Here is a 19,086-nt window from a genome sequence, read left to right as displayed (position 1 = left end):
AAAATCATGTCGAACACGTGTCAAGGTTTGTCGGTCGTGTCGGACCTGGATCGGATCTGAATCGAACCCGGATTTGAGCTCGACCCGGATTCTCGAATGTTCAAGAGAACCTGTGTCTTTAAAAAGACAGTCTGAGAGCGGCAAGGGGAAAAACCCCTCGCCACTCTGTCTCCTCTCGCTCACCCGTCTTCGTCCCCTGTGTTGCAGGACGTAGGTGACCTCCGAGCGCCGACGACCCCAAGAACATCCTCTCCATCGCTCACTCCCCTCTCTTTGTGTTCGCCCTACCCCACCATAGCCTTTCCCCTGCGAGTCTCGACGACGAGACACTCCTAGCTCTCCCACTGTTACCCCCCATCGGTAGCCCTAGTGTCTCCTCTCGTTCGACCTCCAGCCGACGGCTCGCCAGGGTATCCTCGACCTTCCCCCTTTCGTCTCGGCCCTTGGCCTCCCTATTGTGTTTTACGTCAGGCCCCGACAACAATCGCCGCGAGCGACCTCACCGACCTTCTTTCCCCTGCTACCACCGGTGACCACCGTAGTCGGTGATAGCAGCCGTCGACGACAGTGTCGTTGACAACTTTTGTTCCTTGTTCTTTGTACCCTCTGGTCATCCAGAGCCGTCCTCGTTGCTTTTGCGAGGATAGCCTTCATCGAAAGCCCTGTCGATCCTCAGGTAACTCCCTCTTTGCTCCCCCTCTCTCGCTTCCGGCGTGTCTGCTACCCCTGGCTTGCTTGCTCACTCGTTCGGCCGTTGTGCCAGCTAGTGGGTAGAGCTTTGGGCATGTTGCTCATGCTTTGGGCATGAGTAGTGTTGGCTCTGATGCCCAGCATCGTCGTGATTGTGAGCTATGCTAGCTTACCACGAGGTGTTTGGGGTGCTTGGATTCTCTGCATGACCATCGTGCACATGACTGTATGTACGACTGGTGCTTTTCGGGTCTCTGTGTTGTCCCCTTTGTCGCAGCGGAATTGAGTTTCTTCTCGTTGCCACTAGCCCAGCTGCAAGGTTCATTGTGCATTCTTTCCCGAGGGCTTGGTCTTGCAGTTTTGGTAGGCCACTCTTCAACATGTGGTTGTTGTTGGTTCCCTTGCTGCTATAAGAGCTTTCGGATGTTCGGTATGTGTTGGCTTAGGGGAGAGTCAATACAGCTCTCCTTTTCTACAGTGACATTTTCATGTCGGGTTCGGCAGATGACGCTTCGCAGTTGCACGGCCTTCGGGCCAGTGCTGCAACGTCATCAAGGGGTGCTTCTTGGTTGATCCTGACAGGAGTTGTATGCTTGTCTCAGGGTTTAAGCCATGCATGTGTATGTAAAAACTAATTCAAATGTTTAAACTATGGATGGCTCCTTAAACCAGTTATTGTTTGTGTGTTGGTACCAGCTACTCGTCCTCTGGCAGGTCGACAGAGGCCGGACCCCTACCGCTTGGGTCTTCTGCAGACAGGGAGCGGCTGCTCCCTGCCTCTGTCTTCTCAGATCTGGCAGGGGTTGGGGCCCCTGTCTCTGCTACTTTAGCTGGCAGGGAGCAGGCCTCCTTGCCTCTGTCCGTTTGGCAGAAAGCAGGGGCCCTCTTCCCATGTTCCTGCCGCCCTCTGCTTAGCAGGGCTCGTGCCCCAGGCTTCTGCAGCTTGTCTGCAAGGAGCAAAGTCCTTTGTTTTGCTTCTCATCGGGTCTTATCAGATCCACCTCCTGTTGTTTCTGGTTTTGCATACTAACCTCGTTGCACTTATAGGTTGCACGACGGAGCTACTCGCCTCTATGGCTTGAGCTCATGCTTACCTACGGCGCAGGCGTACGAGGACCCGTAACCCCTCTAAGGTAGGGGATTATAGCGTGAAAGGACAATGAACGGACAAATGCTAAAATAAGAAAGATAACTAAAAATGGGAAAAGACAATTATATACGTATAAAGTATATATATGTCTTTTAACTCAAGGACACGGTTTCGCGATTCTTATCCTTTTTACTTTCTGTATTGTCTTTTTTTTGCCCCGTGCTTTAAGCGCCATAGCTTTTACTTTCTGCATTGTCTTTTTTATTGCCCCGCGCTTTATGCGCCATGGCTTTTACCTTCTGTTTGTACTTTCTCTACTTTGCTTTCCTATTGTCGTCGCGCTTTATGTGCCCAGGCTTGCTTTCGCACTTACTTTTCGTATGTGTTGTTTTGTCCTTACTTTGATGTCGCACTTCGCGCATATGCTTTGCTCTTGCATGTGTTGTTCTGCTCTTTGTCATATGCTCTTGGATTTTACTTGCCTACGCTTTTTGTTTAATCGAGGTACGACTTAGTGCCTCGCGAGCCACCTTTTGCACTTGCTCAACCCAAGTACGATTTCGTACCTCGTGCATTGCTTCCACGTTGTTTGCTTGTGGATTTGGGTAGTCGAGGTATAAGTTCATACCTCGTGTGTGCTTGTGTGTCTTTTGCTCGATGTGGAGCTTCGCACATTGAGTCTTGCTCATCGTTTCGCCGTTGCACTGTAATGTGCACGGGCTTGCCCCTTGTCAGCTTACATTCAGTGCTTCGAGTCTATATTGTTTCGCTCATTTATTGTAAAAGTCATGATGCACATTTATGCACTTCGGTTCTCCAAAAACAATGGTTTTTAGGCGCAAACCTATTTTTGAAATGCATAGTTGTGTAAAATAGATTTTGACGATCTTTTACGATATAGCGGCTGGATCTCCCAAATCGATGTAATTGAGAGAAGTATTTTATAATTTTGGTTCGTGTATCCGATACGACTCGGATAACCCTGTTTACAGACAATGGCATGAGTTGGGCAAGAGTTCTATTGAGAAACCTGCGTCATCGCTAGACGTTGCTACATCACTTCTGATAAGACCAGTTTATTGGGTTTTTTGGCCAAACTAAGATAGTTGACGCCTTTCCTTGCTTTGCGAGATTATTGCTGATAGATTTCTTCTGAGAAATTCATGCCCCTCTCCTCGTAGTCGTACTCTTAGTCTTGTATGATATGTATGGACTACGAGGAGCAGGATGAGAGGTTTGTAGTAACCTCGAAACATGTTTTGACACTTTAAGGTAATCATGTAACTCCGATATTCGCCTAATAGGCAAGAGGCTCGTGACTGTCTAAAGGACCTGAGCATGACAAGTTGAAACTCGAATGATTTTAGTGTGGACTTCTATAAAGCAGATGTGTTGGGGATTTTCTAGGAGAAATCCTTACCCCTCTCATCGTAATTGTACTTTTGAACATGTATGTTGCGTACTACGATGAGTAGGATGAGAGGTCTGTGTTTACCTTGAACGTGCAATGGCACATGTTTGAGATCACAAAATGGTGATGTTTTTACCCTCACTATGAGTTGACCCCTCTCATTGTGGTTGTACCTTTAAATAAATACGATTGTGTTCTGCAGTGAGTAGGATGAGAGGTGTTTGCTTACAGCTCGAAATCCATGAGCTGGTTACATCTTAAGATTAATGTGTTTGCTTACAGCTCGAAATTCATGAGTTGGTTACATCTTAAGATTAATGTGTTTGCTTACAGCTCGTAATCTACAAACTGTCTACATCTTATGGAAGATGTGATTGCTTGTCTTATAAGTTGCTTACATCTTATGATGACTATTGCAGTGTGATTGCTTACCGCGTGTAGCTTATAAATAGCTTGTTGTGCAATTGATTGCACTTCATAATTAATGTATTTACTTGTTGGTAGAATGAAGAATTTAGTGATAAATGCATGCATTGTGAGCTCTGTTATGAATGCTTGTCTTATTCTGTTACTCGGCTTGCTATGCTTGATTGTTTAGTGGAGTTAGTTACTCTCTACCTGTAGAATTAGTTGAACTGTTATAGTTGCGTAATATGCTTGTTTAGTACTTTGGGTCTTAGTGCTCTCGTATTTAGCCACTTGCTCTATTCGAGTTTTGCTTGCAGTACTTGTTAGCATCTATGTCACATGGGTGCGGGTGCGGGTGCGGGTGCGGGTGCGGGTGCGGGTGCGGGTGCGGGTGCGGGGATTCGGCACTTCCAAAAAACCCGGGTGCGGCAGGGGCAAAAATGTAATAAGTAATATATATATATATATAAAGGGGGTTGAGGAATAGGCGGGGTTTTTTTTTTCAAACTTTGCAGCTGTAAGCTGCTGACAGACAGTTGCTGTCAGCAGCTGTGCTGTGAAAAACTTACTTTATGCTAGTCTGTCAGCAGCATAAAGTTTTTTTCAAAAAATTTCGAAGCCCATTTGGGCAATTTTTTTTTTTTAAAAATGGACATTAATGATCCTGGGTGCGGTCAACGCACCCAGGATCGAGTTGACCGCACCCGGTGCGGCACCCTCCTAGCCGAATCCCTGTGACATAGTTTAGCATGTATATTTAGCTCTGTTAGTTTTGTTTCTCCTGTTTAATTTAGTAATTATCTTACTTATTGCAGTCTTTGTTCTTTTTTGTCTTTAACGCACCTACTAGTTTTTTGCGAGACTGACTCATTTCATGGGCAGGTCAATACAGTTTGCGATGGCACGATGACGTGATTGGTATAAGAGTATCTTTTGAAAGTCTCTTTAATCAAACTTTGAATTATTAAAAACTCTGATAAACGAATGATTTCAAGGCTTTCAAACTTTTCATAAAAAGTTTCAAGTCCTGGATTTTGGGGGGTTACAACTGCAACCACTCATGATTTTACACTTTTTGTGGATCATTTAATGCACAACTTACACATGCAAGCAACATAAATTGTCTATTATCGTGTGCCTCTCTCTCTCTCTCTCTCTCTCTCTCTCTCTCTCTCTCTCTATATATATATATATATATATATATATATATATATGTGTGTGTGTGTGTGTGTGTGTCTGTGTGTAGTGTGTATTTATCAATCTGTAATTTAATCTGACTAATCGACATGAGCACTACTGCAGTAGATTTTAGCTTGACATTAGGTTGACCTGAACATACATAAAATCAACAAACAAGAACGAGTTAACGAAATTTCTAAAGGGAAAATATACTTTTAAGTGAATAAAATTGCATGAAATAAGTTGCTATGCAAAGTGAGATACACCTTAAAGGCAGAAGGATCAAGCTGAAATTTTGTTGGAAGATCAGATCGGAAGACACCACTTTCAAGGCATTCAACATGTCCCCCAATGTATGTTTCACTTTCCAAAAACCGATTGTTGTGAAACTTTTCTGGATCCGCCTGGTGCTTGTTTGGACATATGACATTTGCCTTATATGCCTGCATGCACAGACAATTGCAACTTCAAATATGATCAACAGCAATACAAGTTGCAAGAATAAATCAAACAAACCTGGACCATTAGGAGCATTTCGCAAAGTGTACCACTTCCTTTTCTCAACACCTCATCAGGTGACATGGGTATTATAGTTGCAAGTGAAAATATGAAAGGATGAACATATGTCATGTATAGATAGTAGGTGGCGACAGCATCAGAGACAGAATAGGATGCCATTGTCTGTACCAATTTATTCCCAACAAACAAATAAAAAGAGTTTAATCAATCCATACGTGACTGAGACACAAGGGGAAAAAATATGTAACTAATAACACAGCATCAACAAATATCTATGATTAAGGAGGAACTTGAGAAAATGAAACCCATATTAAAATATTGAAGTGTTGTATTGTTGAAATAATAAATTGTTGGAACTTAAATAAGTACATGTCTTTTGTACCTGGGGTTGCTCCATGGCAAAGCAAACCATATCTTCAGGATTCACCTCCAAAGGATCATAACCCAATTTGGCTTTTGTAACTGCCTGAATGACAGAAAAATCAACACTCATATAACTACAAGGTGGAAAAGTCTCCCACTTCAACAACATTAGGTATATGAGCCCAATAATACTGTAACCTGCCTTTCAGATGGCACATAAAAGATAAAACCAATATGTAGTTAGCACTCGCTCCACCAAAACCAACATTAGAAAACGAAGTTCTCAATTCACAGCCCAGTTAATATGACCACACAAACTCATTTGGTGGACTCTGACAATGCTAAATACATAAATGCATAAGATTGGCAATGCCATCAAAGTGACATCTCAATTATTTAATACACACCATCAACCACACCAAGAAACAGAATGATGCAAGATTAATATTGCTACATGAAAGTCAGTCCTAGTTGTCAACATCAGCATTGGTCCAAAAGCTATGTCACAGGGACTCTCCAACTAGGTGCCGCACCCACACCCGATGCGGTTAACCTGACCCTGGGTGCAGTCAACGCACCCAGGGTCATTTATGCCAACTTTTGGACTTTATATATATATATATATATATAATTTTTTATATTTTTTCCGAAACCCCGCACCCAAGTTTTTTGAAAGTGCCGCACCCCTGCACCCGCACCCATGTGACATAGTCCAAAAGAAAGAAAATAAATGAATTAAGCAAACAATCAGTTTTAGGTTATCAGGTTGGTGAATTCCCCATACAGAGATAGAAACCATAATTGAAACGTTGAGGCGCAAATGCTTAAAAAATGAAGATAAACAGAGGTTCATCAACAATAAGCAAGAAAATGGTGCCACAAGACCACACACATACCGAATATAATAGCCAAGGGGTCAAAGATCCAAATACCCCAGGAGAGCTATAGAAAAAAAAGAATATAAAAGAGAGGGATAGCATTTGCTATGATCGTGGCTAAGGACCCCCCAGCTGGAACTTCTATGGAGAAGTTGTTTTGACTAAATCTGACTTGATGGATGTGTTTAGCATGGTCAAAATAGTAGGAATCGATATTTAGATCATAATTTTTTGAACGTAAAAATGTTTTTTTTAGGTTTGGAAATTCGGGACATTGTAGGCCATTGATTTTTCAACCCTCATAAAATCTGGCATATGTGTTAGAAAAAACATAATCCAAAGGTCAGTTTCTACTAAAATTGATATGTAGATCACATCTATAGGGTCAGATCTATGTCACATGGGTGCGGGTGCGGGTGCGGGTGCGGGTGCGGCACTTCCAAAAAACCCAGGTGCGGGGGTGCGGCAAAATATATATATATATAGGACTTATAACCAGATTTTTTTTTGCTTGGTGTTTGTTTGAAGACTTGTTACCCACGTTCTGCTTGTTGTGTACTTTGGCGCAACGGGACAAAATTGATGAACCGAAAGGATTGGCAATCTGATCGACCCAGCCTGTTGCGTTCTGCTGACTGTCATGATTCAATCGTGTCTGAAACTTCCTGGTCTTCACGAAAAAAAATATAAGCGAAAGGTTTGATGTGGTTTGTTGGAGAGAGAGAGTCTTCACGAGGCCTACGGCTCCACCGCCACTGCCACGCCACTGCCTAGGGTTCTTCAAATTTCATTTTATATACAGTTGTGCACAGATCTCCAGTCTGGACTCTGGATGGCAGCTAAAAGAAATTTATTGGATTTGACATGTGGAAAAGAGAGGTCTACACCAGGCTATGGCTAGAGCACCCATCTCGTCAGGAGAAAAGTGAATACTAATAGCCACCAAGGCTACCACCACCATTATCATTTATTATGGAGAGAGAAAATCCTTGACAAAGAAAGATATGGATGGTTGAAGGAAAAAGACTTCAAAAGGCTCTTGAATTTTTATTTTAATTTTTGAGGAAGATGGATCATCATTTCCAAGTTAACAGTATATTTTCCAAAGCTGCGAATTCATTGTTTGGAGGCAGGAATAGCATGGGATGCCAACAAAGCTCGTCAGATGTTGTGGACACAAGTGCCCCTTTATAAAACAAGAGCATCAATTTCAGTTGTTTGAATGACCAAGTTTTAAACACTTTTTTCTACTGGTTGCCACATGTGGTTGGGGCTTGATTATGAATGTGAAGAATGAATGCCATCAAGGGAAAAAACTTATAAAGTCAATCTATATGATCCAAAGAATTCAATATTTTGCCTGTCAAGAAAGAAGGCGGATCAGGTGCAATAACATTGCACACAAAAAATGTGCAGCTGCACCTGACCGCCCTCCATCTCACTGTTGGGTCCCACAGCTGGCTGTATATCCCAGAGATGGAGGGCAGTCAGATGCTGCGGCACACTTTTGGTGTGCAATGTGATTGTGGGGAAAGAGAAAGAAAACATACTTTTTCCTACTAGATCAACAATAAAGTCAAAAAACATTGCATGGCCTTAAGCAAACCAAATGTGAATGCCATGAAAGTTCATCACTAAGTTCTTAAGGGTGGTTTTAACAGTTGGCACATATATAAAACTTTCCTTGTTCTATACCTGTCTAATGGATGTTACAACAATCAGAGATGGCAATAAAGATTCCTGATACGATAAATCAATAATATATAGATATTGAAGTTGTTCAATCTCTTAAGGGTGAATTGTTTTCTCAGTATACCTTTTATTCTTGATGTGACTGTTTTTCTTAATTGATGACAAGGAGGTTGAAATCCAAAAGACAATTTAAAGGCCCTCAATTGATGTTTGTCAGCTTCTTAAATCTGTCCATGAGGCATCCAAACAATACTAACTTTTTAGTATCAGCCAGCTCTGACAACGCCTAAATAATTTCTCATATGATTTCTGTTCTATGCATTACTCAATGCATGCAACCTTTAGGACTATCGCCATTATTTGTGTTTTCCAACCATTTACTGAAGACAGCTTACAAGTTTCAGCTGGTGATAATACCAATCAATTTCCATTGACCATCTTCTGCATATTCTTCGGACATCTGATTATACTATGGGAAATTAATAAATATAAGTTTGTTTCTGCACTGTCTAGCTAAGCTAATACAGAGATGTGGTCATCACCGGTTTGTATTTGTGGTGTTTAGTTCTCTACTAAGTCAGATATTTGCAACAATAAAAGAGCCGCTTCCTATTGAGAAATATAAAAGATTATATTACTAGTGTTGATCCTGCCCCTCTTTTATATAAAACTACTTACATGTTACAGTTCACTTGTAGAAGTCAAAAGTAATATAGTGTTCATGCTACCCCCTCTTGTGTATAAAATTACTTATAAGGGGTATATCTGTACATGTTATAGTTCAATTGTAGAAGTCAAGTCATATAGACTTTTATGACCAGCTTTGTAATATAATTATAAGCTATGTAACACGGACTCTTCTAACAGGGCACCACACCCGCGTCGCACCTGCACCCATGTGGGTGCGACACTTAGACACAGCTTCCTTTGTGTCAGGTGAAGTCAACCACACTGAGGTCCATTTTTGTCCAAAAGCAGATTCAGTTAACCCTGACCAGTGTTATTAAAAACACGCCTCAAGGAGCAAAAAGTGTGCCCCGCCTCAAGGCGAGGGCCATTGTGCCTTGAGGAGCAGGCAAAAAGTGTGCCCCGCCTCTCTCTCTGTCTCGGTCTCTCCCACCTCTCTCTGTCTCAGTCTCTCCCACCTCTCTCGTCTGTCAGCCAAACCCCATCTTGCCTTTCGAAAGAAGAAGAAGGTATAAATTTTTGACATTGTGATTTGAGGAATTTCCAAATGCCTCCTAATTTTGTTTGTAAACTATGTTGTGTTGTTAATTGTTAGTTACCTTAGTAAACTATATATATCACCCCCTCACCCAAATTTTTTTAAAGTGCCCGTTCGCCGCATCCGCACCCGCACCTATGTGACATAGGTTAGAAGAGAGATTGCCCCTTTGAAGGGTTGTAACAAACTATTTTCATGATGGAATGAATATCTTCCTTCACATTTACTTGTGCTTCTTCTATGGCTGTACAGTGCATTCTTGATCTTGCATACTTCCCTCACCAGTAACTGCAGATCCTAAGAGCTCGCATAGCATGAAGAGCGTGATGATCATTGTTTTGAAGTCCAAGTTCCTTTTCTTTTATGAGCAAGACTAATTTCTTGAATGATAGACAGACAGAAAGGAGCAACCCATTATCAGATTTGCTCAACCACAAGAAAATCTTGGAATATGGGCACGGTGAGGTAATGGATTTTAAGGATAAAGAAATCAGTGGACAACCGGCACAAATTGTTGTCCTTATTAGGCATACAATAGAAAAAAAAATATTTTATAAGTCATCATTCACCTTTAGACCTTGGCTTCCCTGAGGAAGATAACTGTCCCTTTTGACCCATGCAAAGCAGTCCAGGTGGCAAGCAAATTTAGAACGGCATTCTCCCTGGTTAGTATCACACTGAAATCCTATCTCCTGCAAGCATTGGAAAGGGTATAGCATCAAATTAATGACTCAATAACTACATATGATATTGCCTTCTATGACCACAATTGCCCATGACTCAGCTTTTATTATTCTAGTAACAAATCAAAAGCATGTCAGAGAATACATAGCATGTAGCTAGAAACCAATCAGAAATTATTTAAATCACACAATTTAATCAGATTTAAAGTGTGAATGTCAACATTACATTTATCTTTTAGTAGCAATTTTCATCCACTTCTGCCTCTACAGCCACGCAAAATCAGATAAGACTGGTTAGTGCTCGAAAATACCAACGGCTATAGTGCAGGAACGCGAACTTGACTGTGTGGCTCTGATACTAGGGAAGTTCTCAACTCTACTGATGGTTATAGTGCTGAAACATGAACCTAAATGTGTGGCTCTGATACTAGGAAGTCAATGGTGTAGGTATGAACCAAATATCCAACTGACCTAAATTGGTTATAGTGAGTTCTTCACATGAATACATACATGCATACAGATAAATATAGAGAAGTTATTTTACACATGAAGAGCAGACTTTAAAGGTATTTTGGACATGGAGAACAGACTATATATACAGAGAGAGAGAGAGAGAGAATTGGGAGTAGGTGCTAACAGATATAACAAGTAGATAGCCATTGAGCAAGGGTGTCCAAGATGTTCTTTGCAAATCTGACCCTGTAGATGTGTTCGAAATGGTTGATTTGCTATGAATCGACACTTGGATCATGTTTTCTTGACAGAAAAATACAATTTTTGAGCTCAAATATTTATGAAAATGTTGGGCCATCAATTTTCAAGCCTTACAAAAACTTGCCAACATGTTAGAATCAAACGATCCAAGAGTCAATTCCAATAAAATCAAACATGCAGATCAAATCTGTGTGGTCAGATTTCAAAAGAAAATTGGTAAAAAGAAAACCAAAAACCCACATTAGGTGGTTGTCCGTACACACACACACACACACACAGACACACACACACACACATATAGAGAGAGAGAGAGACACACACACACAAACATGCACACATATATACAGAGAGAGAGAGAGGGCATCTTGGCTTTTATCTACAATTTCTAACAGGCTGGTCCACATGCCATGGGTGGCCTTATGTCATATAAAAAAGAAAAAGGAGAAAACCAAAAAAAAAAAACCTGCAGGATTCTTCTTTTGATGACTTTGAGGCAAAAGATTGGGCTTTTAGCACCAATAGCCATAGGATTCACATCTTTCATGGTTTAAAAAATAGCCATATTTATGTTGATTTGATCTAAGCACAAAACACGCAGTTTCCTAGACAGAATCATAAGCTAACCATAACAAATCCATATTAGTGGTGCATTAAGTAGCTTAAATCCATGACTGCACGCTTCATCAAACACCCACAAGTGTAAAACTAAATGTTCAGGGATGCATCATGCAGGATGTTGATTTCTCAGCAAAAAGGGAAACAGTTGACATTTTGAGTAACATGCAAACTATGCCATATTTGAGGGCCTACTATAGCTTGGACTAGAGAAAAAGCAAATGATGAATCTTTCAAAATAAAGAGCTAGAAGAGCTGGAGAGGAAACAGCTGGATTTGGAGAAATCAAAGGGGTCTGAACAGAGTGGAATTTTGGTTCAGATGCTGCAGCCAACATAATCAAAAAAATGGAGAGTTTGGGAGGAAATTAAGTGAAAACAAAGGTCCACGGTTTTTGGGACTAAGAAAGACCAAAATATTGTAATGAAATATACGGAAATACAAAATAAGGGCCTCTAAGAGCTTACAAGATCATAAACACCAAAGTGCACATGCACATAGTTAAGTCCAACTAAAAGACAATATAAGAACACAAAGGCACTAAGTGCATTCAAAACATCCAAGAACTAAAGAGAAGAACACAAAACATAAAAAAATATTAATCTTATTGAGCATGAATGCCTAAGAGAAACATTAAAAAATGAGGGGGAACAAAGCCCGTATTTATACATATTACAAGAGAGAGAGAGAGAGACCATATGTGAGCTCCTAATAGAGTCATTGGGAGCTCCCAACGGTCATATTTATGACCGTTGGAGAGCCCCCAACGACTCTATGGTGAAAAGACCATAGAGCCCTTGCTTAAAAGGGCAAAAGACAAAAAAAATAATGAAAAGAGGAAAATTGTTCCTTATGAACAGACCCTATTGCAAGAGTAAAATGACAAAAATATCCCTAGAGGGTATTACTTATTATATATATATATATGAAACAAATATATATGTACAAGGACAACTTAACAAACACAAAGTTTTTCCATCTCATGGCATTGACCAAAAGGAGGTTCAACTGCCATCAAGGCATTTGGATTAACAGAAAGTGGGTGGAGGGGGACTGGCTAGCTATGGGGATTACTGAACACTATACAGCTAGATTCTATGTTTCTTTTGGAGAAGATTGGTTCTATAAGAATATTTCTAACGAGGACAGAAACAAGTTATCGGCACCATTCACCAAGGAGGAAGTTAAGAATGACCTATAGAGTATGCCAACTGATAAAGCACTGAGATTCCATGTACTTACGGCAGAGTTTTACAAAAGGTTGTGGGATGTCTGCAAACATGATATTTTGTTGATGATGAAGGAATCCCACTAGCAGAGAGAGGTACTTAAAGAGTTTAGTGGGTCCTAGACTATTTTAATCCATAAGAAGGAAGCTGCTTCGGACATCAAAGGTTTTGGATGAATTTCGCTGCTTAGTTGTATTTATAAGATGATTACTAACCGCCTTGAACCTCGGTAATTTGGCCCGGTTTTATATAAGTGAGAATTTAATTGAGTGCATTAAGTAGGGACATACATGCAAAAGCAATACTAATAATTAAAGTTAAAAAGTCATTCATGCATGTTGCATTGATTCATGCATCCCTAAATGTTTAATTTAGCAAGATATTGTTGGTTGTGTGTATTAAATCTGTAAGGTGCCCCGGATCCCTATGATATCTTTTTGCAATATTTTAAAATTATTTATTTGTTTAAAAAAATCTCGCGAGTGTCTGTTTGGGGTCGTTACAATCACTCAAGAGCTTGTATGTTCAGCTGGCATGCGGATGGGATTTACACATAAAACCTGAAAGAAGGTCAACTTTGAATTGGCAAACTGCTTCCATTTATGCTACAGCCACAAGGAAATGACACTGCATCTGTGGTAATTGCTCCATTTTATCCTTGATGAGGATATTCTGGTATGATAGTTAAATGAATTAGAATAGGTTAGACACATATGTTTGCTGGCATTGGTAGGCGGAACAAGGAAAAGTAAAATCGGTACGCAATCCAGAGGTGATTGTTATGGCAGAGCTGGTCAGAGTTTTGGTTACAATGCAATCAGAAGATCTTCAAAAGGAAGGCCAAAAATGTCCTTTCAGTTCACCTTTCTGTCTAGCAAGAAGTGATTCTTTGGAACAGAGTTAGCGAGAAGTGATTTATGTCGGTATAAAATTGGGATCAAAGAGTATGAACTTGTTAGAGTCACGTTTCTCGTTGCCTTTGGTTGTAACTCGGGTATGTTTCTCTCACCTTTGTAGGACATTTGTTAATCACCTGCTTTGTGTTTGTTTGTCATTTTCGCTTAATAATACTTCTCTCTCAGAGAAGGATGCATCAAGCGAAAATCACTTTAGTAATACCTTTATTATTCTTAAACAAGGATGCATCAGGCAGAAATCCAACACAAGGAGGAGCGGTCTGGTATATGCTATTCATAAATTAAAATATAGAACTAAGTTGGAATTTCAAAGCTCTACAATATTTGTCAAATATTAAGAGAGTAAATATAACATGAGCAGATTTGACAATTTGAACCAAGGTTATAAAAAGCATATCATAACCCATATCGGCCGGGCCCAAAATAAGATATGTATCATATCATATCCTAAAAAATCATATGTTTTAGATAAAAACATCTCAAAAATCCAAAAAATCAGAAAATTACTAAAATTTCATAACACAAAACAATAATGAATTGTATAAGATAAGACTAACTCAGTAAAACAATTATATGCTATGAATGGCATGCATAGGACATCAAACATTAAATAATAAAGACAATATGCTATGAATAGCATACATATTCCACGAGAAAAATGCAAACTGTGACACAATATGCATATTAAACAACAAAACTAAGCTAACATGTCACAAGATTCATAACAGTGTATGTTTTATATAAACAAAAACAATATCATAAAGTGTTCTTCAGTACTTACAAATTTTTACAGAACCAATTTTTTTCATAATTCAAACAAAAATTAACTAGATAATGTGAATCATGATTATCATGATCACCTTCTTCCTTTTTTGCAAGAAATCTTCCCCAAAACACTCTTAAGCTCTTTATGAATGAGCATAAACAGGTCCCAAGGGGCCTTATATGTTTCAAAAAAAATCAAAATAAGTGCAACTTAAACTGCACTTATTCTGTATCATAAGATATGCCCCGTACCGGAGTGTATCATAAGATACAAGGGCGTGTCGCAAGATACATCCGATACGGGTATGATACACACCCGCATCAAGATACGGGTGTGTATCATATCGAAACAGCTAATAGATACGATATATATTGTAGTGTATCATATGATACGCAACGACACTTACAACCAAGGTTGTTTGTATCATAATGTATCATACAATATGTATCGTAACTTCGGAAGAAACTGATACAATACACACTCGTATCGTGATACAAGTGTGTATCGTATCTGTATCAGGTGTATCGTATGATACACCCCTGTATCATACGATACAGCTTCAATGCGCTTTAAAAAAACGAAAGTTACTTTTTTTACTTTTGAGGTTTTAAATACCTCTAAAATCCCTTGAGGGTAGACTCCCTCATTTGTGTAGAGGCCATTAGAGGGGAACCCACACACCCTAGGAGTCGTGAGAGCGATTTGGGGGGCGATACGTATGCAAGAGAGAAGGCTTTTGCGATTTTTTCAGGTAAGAGTGCATTTCTACCCTTTTTTCACTCAAATAAGCACGTTAAGGTAAAAAATCTTTATTCTATGTGTGTAAACTTCTTATCGAATATTTGTATGCCTATATTTTTATTTGGTGGTTAATTAGCTATGTTTTATTTTAGATTTTTCGATGTCAATTCGCGTTCATCTTATAGAGATGATCCTGCATGGCAATACTACAGAAGAATGGATGATGTACCACGACCAAGGTCATCAATGAGACCTATGTTTTGTGGTTATATTATTAGAGGTGAATTACATAAATTTAAGCAACATATTACAGGTGTTCATCAAAATCTACGTCTATACGATTATCCATCTATTTTTGTCACTTTTAAATTCAAAGAAGAAGAATTTTGCAAAAATGCAAAGAAGGACTTTCAACCATTGTTCCAGATTCTGAAGATGATGATGATGACCAACTTGCCAAAAAATGGTCAAAGATAAAGAGATCAATGTGTGGCAGGTGGATGCAACACTAAGGAATTATTGTCCTAATGTTTCGCAAATAGGCGCTAGAAGATAGTTTAGTTTTAGAAACTTTATAGTTTAGAAATTTAGAGATGAAGATTGGCATGTAAGACGTTGGTTAAATGTAATGTTTTTAGTTATCATGAACTCTTAATAGTTTAATTATGACGTATGACATTTAAGTATGACTTGGATGTGAATTTAATATTGTTAGTTAAGGCTTTAATTGTGTTTAAAAATTAAATTATGTAGTTGTTTTTTATTTATATTGTCAGTTATTAGTTGCATGGTTTGTTATTATTTTTAACATTACGAGAAGAAGAAAAAGAAAAGAAGATGATGATTATGATTATTGAGGTTTTATATAAATTTTTGCTTTTGTTTTTGTAATATGAAAGTATGAGCCTTGTGACATGTTTTTAATAACAAGTCTTACGTAGCTCATAGAGACATAAATGCTTCATATGTGATTTTATGGTTGTATTTTGTGCAATTCATCATTGTTTCATGTGTTGTGATTTTTTTTTTAAATTTTGCTATTTTTCTGATTTTTTTAATTTAAAAAAAAATTATTAAACATTTACGATATTTTTGCGATACAATATGATACGATACGATGTTAATTTAGGCCCAACCGATATAGGTAATGATACGATACATTCAACCTTGCTTACAACACTGATTTGAGCAGGTAAAATTCATGAGGGGCATTACAGTTTAATTATGCCAAAAATTTACTGCAAAATGTGCAAATTGACAAATAAGACCAAAAAATTAGTATATAACAGCATACATCACTCATCTTGACTCCATGATGTGTAGCCCGACTTTCAACAAAGGGCCAATCAAAGAAGTCACCATTGTACGTGACATAAATATGAGGCTTCACTTCCCGCATGTGAGCAAACCATAGAGTGAGAAGTTCCTTCTGAAAACAACAAAATAATACTAATAAAATCAAATTATGAGAGATAACAGGTCTCATGCCATTTTGGGTGTGTCATTGTGCAAATAAATATGCAAACAATGAGAAGAAAATCACCTCATCCTTTGCATTTTTAACTTTGAAGTGCCCTTCAAATTCTGGTTTTGGAGTGTATTCTAAATCATCAATGTCCTTTCCCACACACTACATAGAAAAGGCACAACAATTTGGGAAAAGAAAGAATCAACAAATATAAATGTACATACCAACACAAATGATGAACTTATGAAAAGCATTCTGAAAATAAAATACTGATTTAATGTTTAGCTTTGCTAGAAAAGAAAAACATAAAACATCAAAAATCTTTAAAATGAGGCAAGCTAAACATTGCACTGAAAACAGTGTTAAATAGAATTTGGCAGAGGCATCATTCAAAAATATGAAATCTAAAAGTCACAGCTAACTTGATAACTTCTATTGTTAAGAGAACATGTTCTTATGCAACTGAAACAATACATGGCACAAAAGAATATTTGATACAAAAAAAATCTTGAAATATCCTGGAAAATGATAATCATAATCGTTATTAAGTTAGAGTGAAGTGGGTATCCCCTTTGAGACGGACATATCTTTATATAATACACACGCATACTTCCTCTTGGTTGCTACAGACCACTTCGCAAAAGTGGATAGATGCACAAGTAATCCCATGTTGATAATTACTTCAGCTCTTTCAGGTTGACTTTGATTTCTCTTCTGCTGACAACAAACCCGAGTAGCTTACCAGACGAAGTACCAAAAAGCAGCCAGCCTAACCCTTCTCCTCTGTTGGCATGCACCCACAAACACATGCACATATAGTTTTTAAAGCATCGGTGGTATCAGCAATATTTTATGGGAAAAGAAAAAAGTGATCTTATCCTTAGAAAATCTCAAGAATATGACAGTTTAAAAAAATTTAAATGACTTTTTCAGAACGAGTTAACAATTATAAAGAAGCAAGAAGAAAGTTCTAGTATCGGAATCTTTCTGCCATAATTGCAAGATATTAAAAATGTCATTATAGAATACCTTTAATTTCCTCTTATAAAGAAAATCATAGAAATAATGCACTATTCCAAAAAATTAGAAACATTTTGTTTACAATTTGAAGCATTAACAATAAAGGGTGATGAATAAAGAAAAGAAACATTAAAAAGGAAGTCGATCAAAAGTGTCATTTTCTCAATTAGCATGCCTAGACTGTAGATTACAAAACAATTATTATACTTACAAGGAACACAACAAATGAAGAAAATGGTTAATCGGTGATCAAAGACTCCCCAACATGCAGGAATGAACACCCTTTGTTTGAACTCTTGTTAGCCAACTGTTTCTACCAGCAGTTTGCTACACCAACGGTTACCAAAATGGAATAGCTAGAACTTGTTGAAATGCTTGGAAACATGGAACAGAAAGTTACTCGGGGATGCAACTTCCCAATAATCGAAATTCTGATTCAACCATCTGCTAATGCATCTGAATCTTGACTATTAGAGCTTTTAAAAACTGCAGATCTTAAAGAGCAAGCATCTCTTATATGAGTGCTGAAATCTGGATATTTACAAAGTAAAATGAACAGGTGAATTCCCAATCAAACCTACTAAGGGATAACAAAGTAAAGCAACCACCAGAATGCTTACAGCAAGGTGAATTAAGTTTGTGCCCTCCATGTTATGAAAGCTACCAACAGTACCAACATATTGAGTATATTTGAATGTAGAATTTACATGTCTACAGACACCAGTAAGTAAACCTTGATTAAATTAAAGAAAGTCATTATACCAAACATACCTCTCTATTGATTATCAAGTAACCCTGACCATCCACCATGTAAGAAATCATCATAATCAGGTCATATTCAGAATCAGGAAACTTCAAAGGGAGCTTAGTTGTCTCAATATCAAATGCACAGACGTGAACTTCAGCACGCTGCAGAAGATCACCCCTTTTCTCTAAAATAACACCAGTACTGGTGACACTAACATTGTACCACTGCCCACACCTCACATCTGCATAAGAAGGGGTTATAAACAACGTTTTCACAAGCATTTCTGTGAAATCACAAGGGCCTAGTGAATTACCATTGTCAATTGCAAAACGAACGTGATAAGGAACATCATACTCTCTAAGATCGATGATATAGTCTAAATAGTCATGTACCCTTTGGTTACTGTCCCTGATGATAAATCATAGCTGAGTCACAAATCCATGTCCCGACAATAATAATAAGAGAGAACAGTGCAACCTTTTTCTTTTCAGCAGTATCAACAAATTAGGATAGAGGCAGTTGGTTTAGGATAAAGGTATTGGTTTTGAACTTTATATAAATAAAACAAATAATACAAATGTGCCTGCATTTTTTGCTAAAATGAATCAGAAGGATCTCTATTTAAAGCATTTAGTCATCTGGAAAAAATGCTAAATATGTGTCTTTAATAACAATGACAACTCAGTTTCTCTATCAGCAAAATCAATAAAGGCATTTTGTAATTCAACCC

At 38.5% G+C, this 19,086-nt stretch overlaps 1 protein-coding gene across 5 annotated transcripts in view; it reads right to left on the bottom strand.

Annotated features, from left to right (window-relative positions):
- Positions 1-19,086, bottom strand: part of LOC149831313 (DNA polymerase epsilon catalytic subunit A-like) — a 154,462-nt gene that overhangs the window by 129,389 nt on the left and 5,987 nt on the right. For 4 of the 5 annotated variants that reach the window (XM_090013810.1, XM_090013811.1, XM_090013813.1 and 1 more), the window contains exons 6-13: positions 18,670-18,764; positions 18,380-18,597; positions 16,664-16,750; positions 16,415-16,549; positions 10,025-10,147; positions 5,680-5,763; positions 5,295-5,459; positions 5,045-5,221 (exon numbers count right to left, since the gene is read on the bottom strand). In XM_090013810.1, the coding sequence (XP_089869936.1) occupies positions 5,045-5,221; positions 5,295-5,459; positions 5,680-5,763; positions 10,025-10,147; positions 16,415-16,549; positions 16,664-16,750; positions 18,380-18,597; positions 18,670-18,764 (1,084 nt within the window). Of the gene's footprint in view, positions 1-5,044; positions 5,222-5,294; positions 5,460-5,679; positions 5,764-10,024; positions 10,148-16,414; positions 16,570-16,663; positions 16,751-18,379; positions 18,598-18,669; positions 18,765-19,086 lie in introns of those variants that run through there. The other variant, XM_090013814.1, reaches the window with a different exon arrangement.

Source organism: Nuphar pumila, chromosome 7 (assembly GCF_984573655.1).
Source record: "Nuphar pumila chromosome 7, dmNupPumi1.hap1.1, whole genome shotgun sequence".
In the NCBI taxonomy this organism is placed as follows: domain Eukaryota; kingdom Viridiplantae; phylum Streptophyta; class Magnoliopsida; order Nymphaeales; family Nymphaeaceae; genus Nuphar; species Nuphar pumila.
Note: the sequence above shows the minus strand (reverse complement) of the source record. Positions and strands in the feature narration are given on the sequence as shown.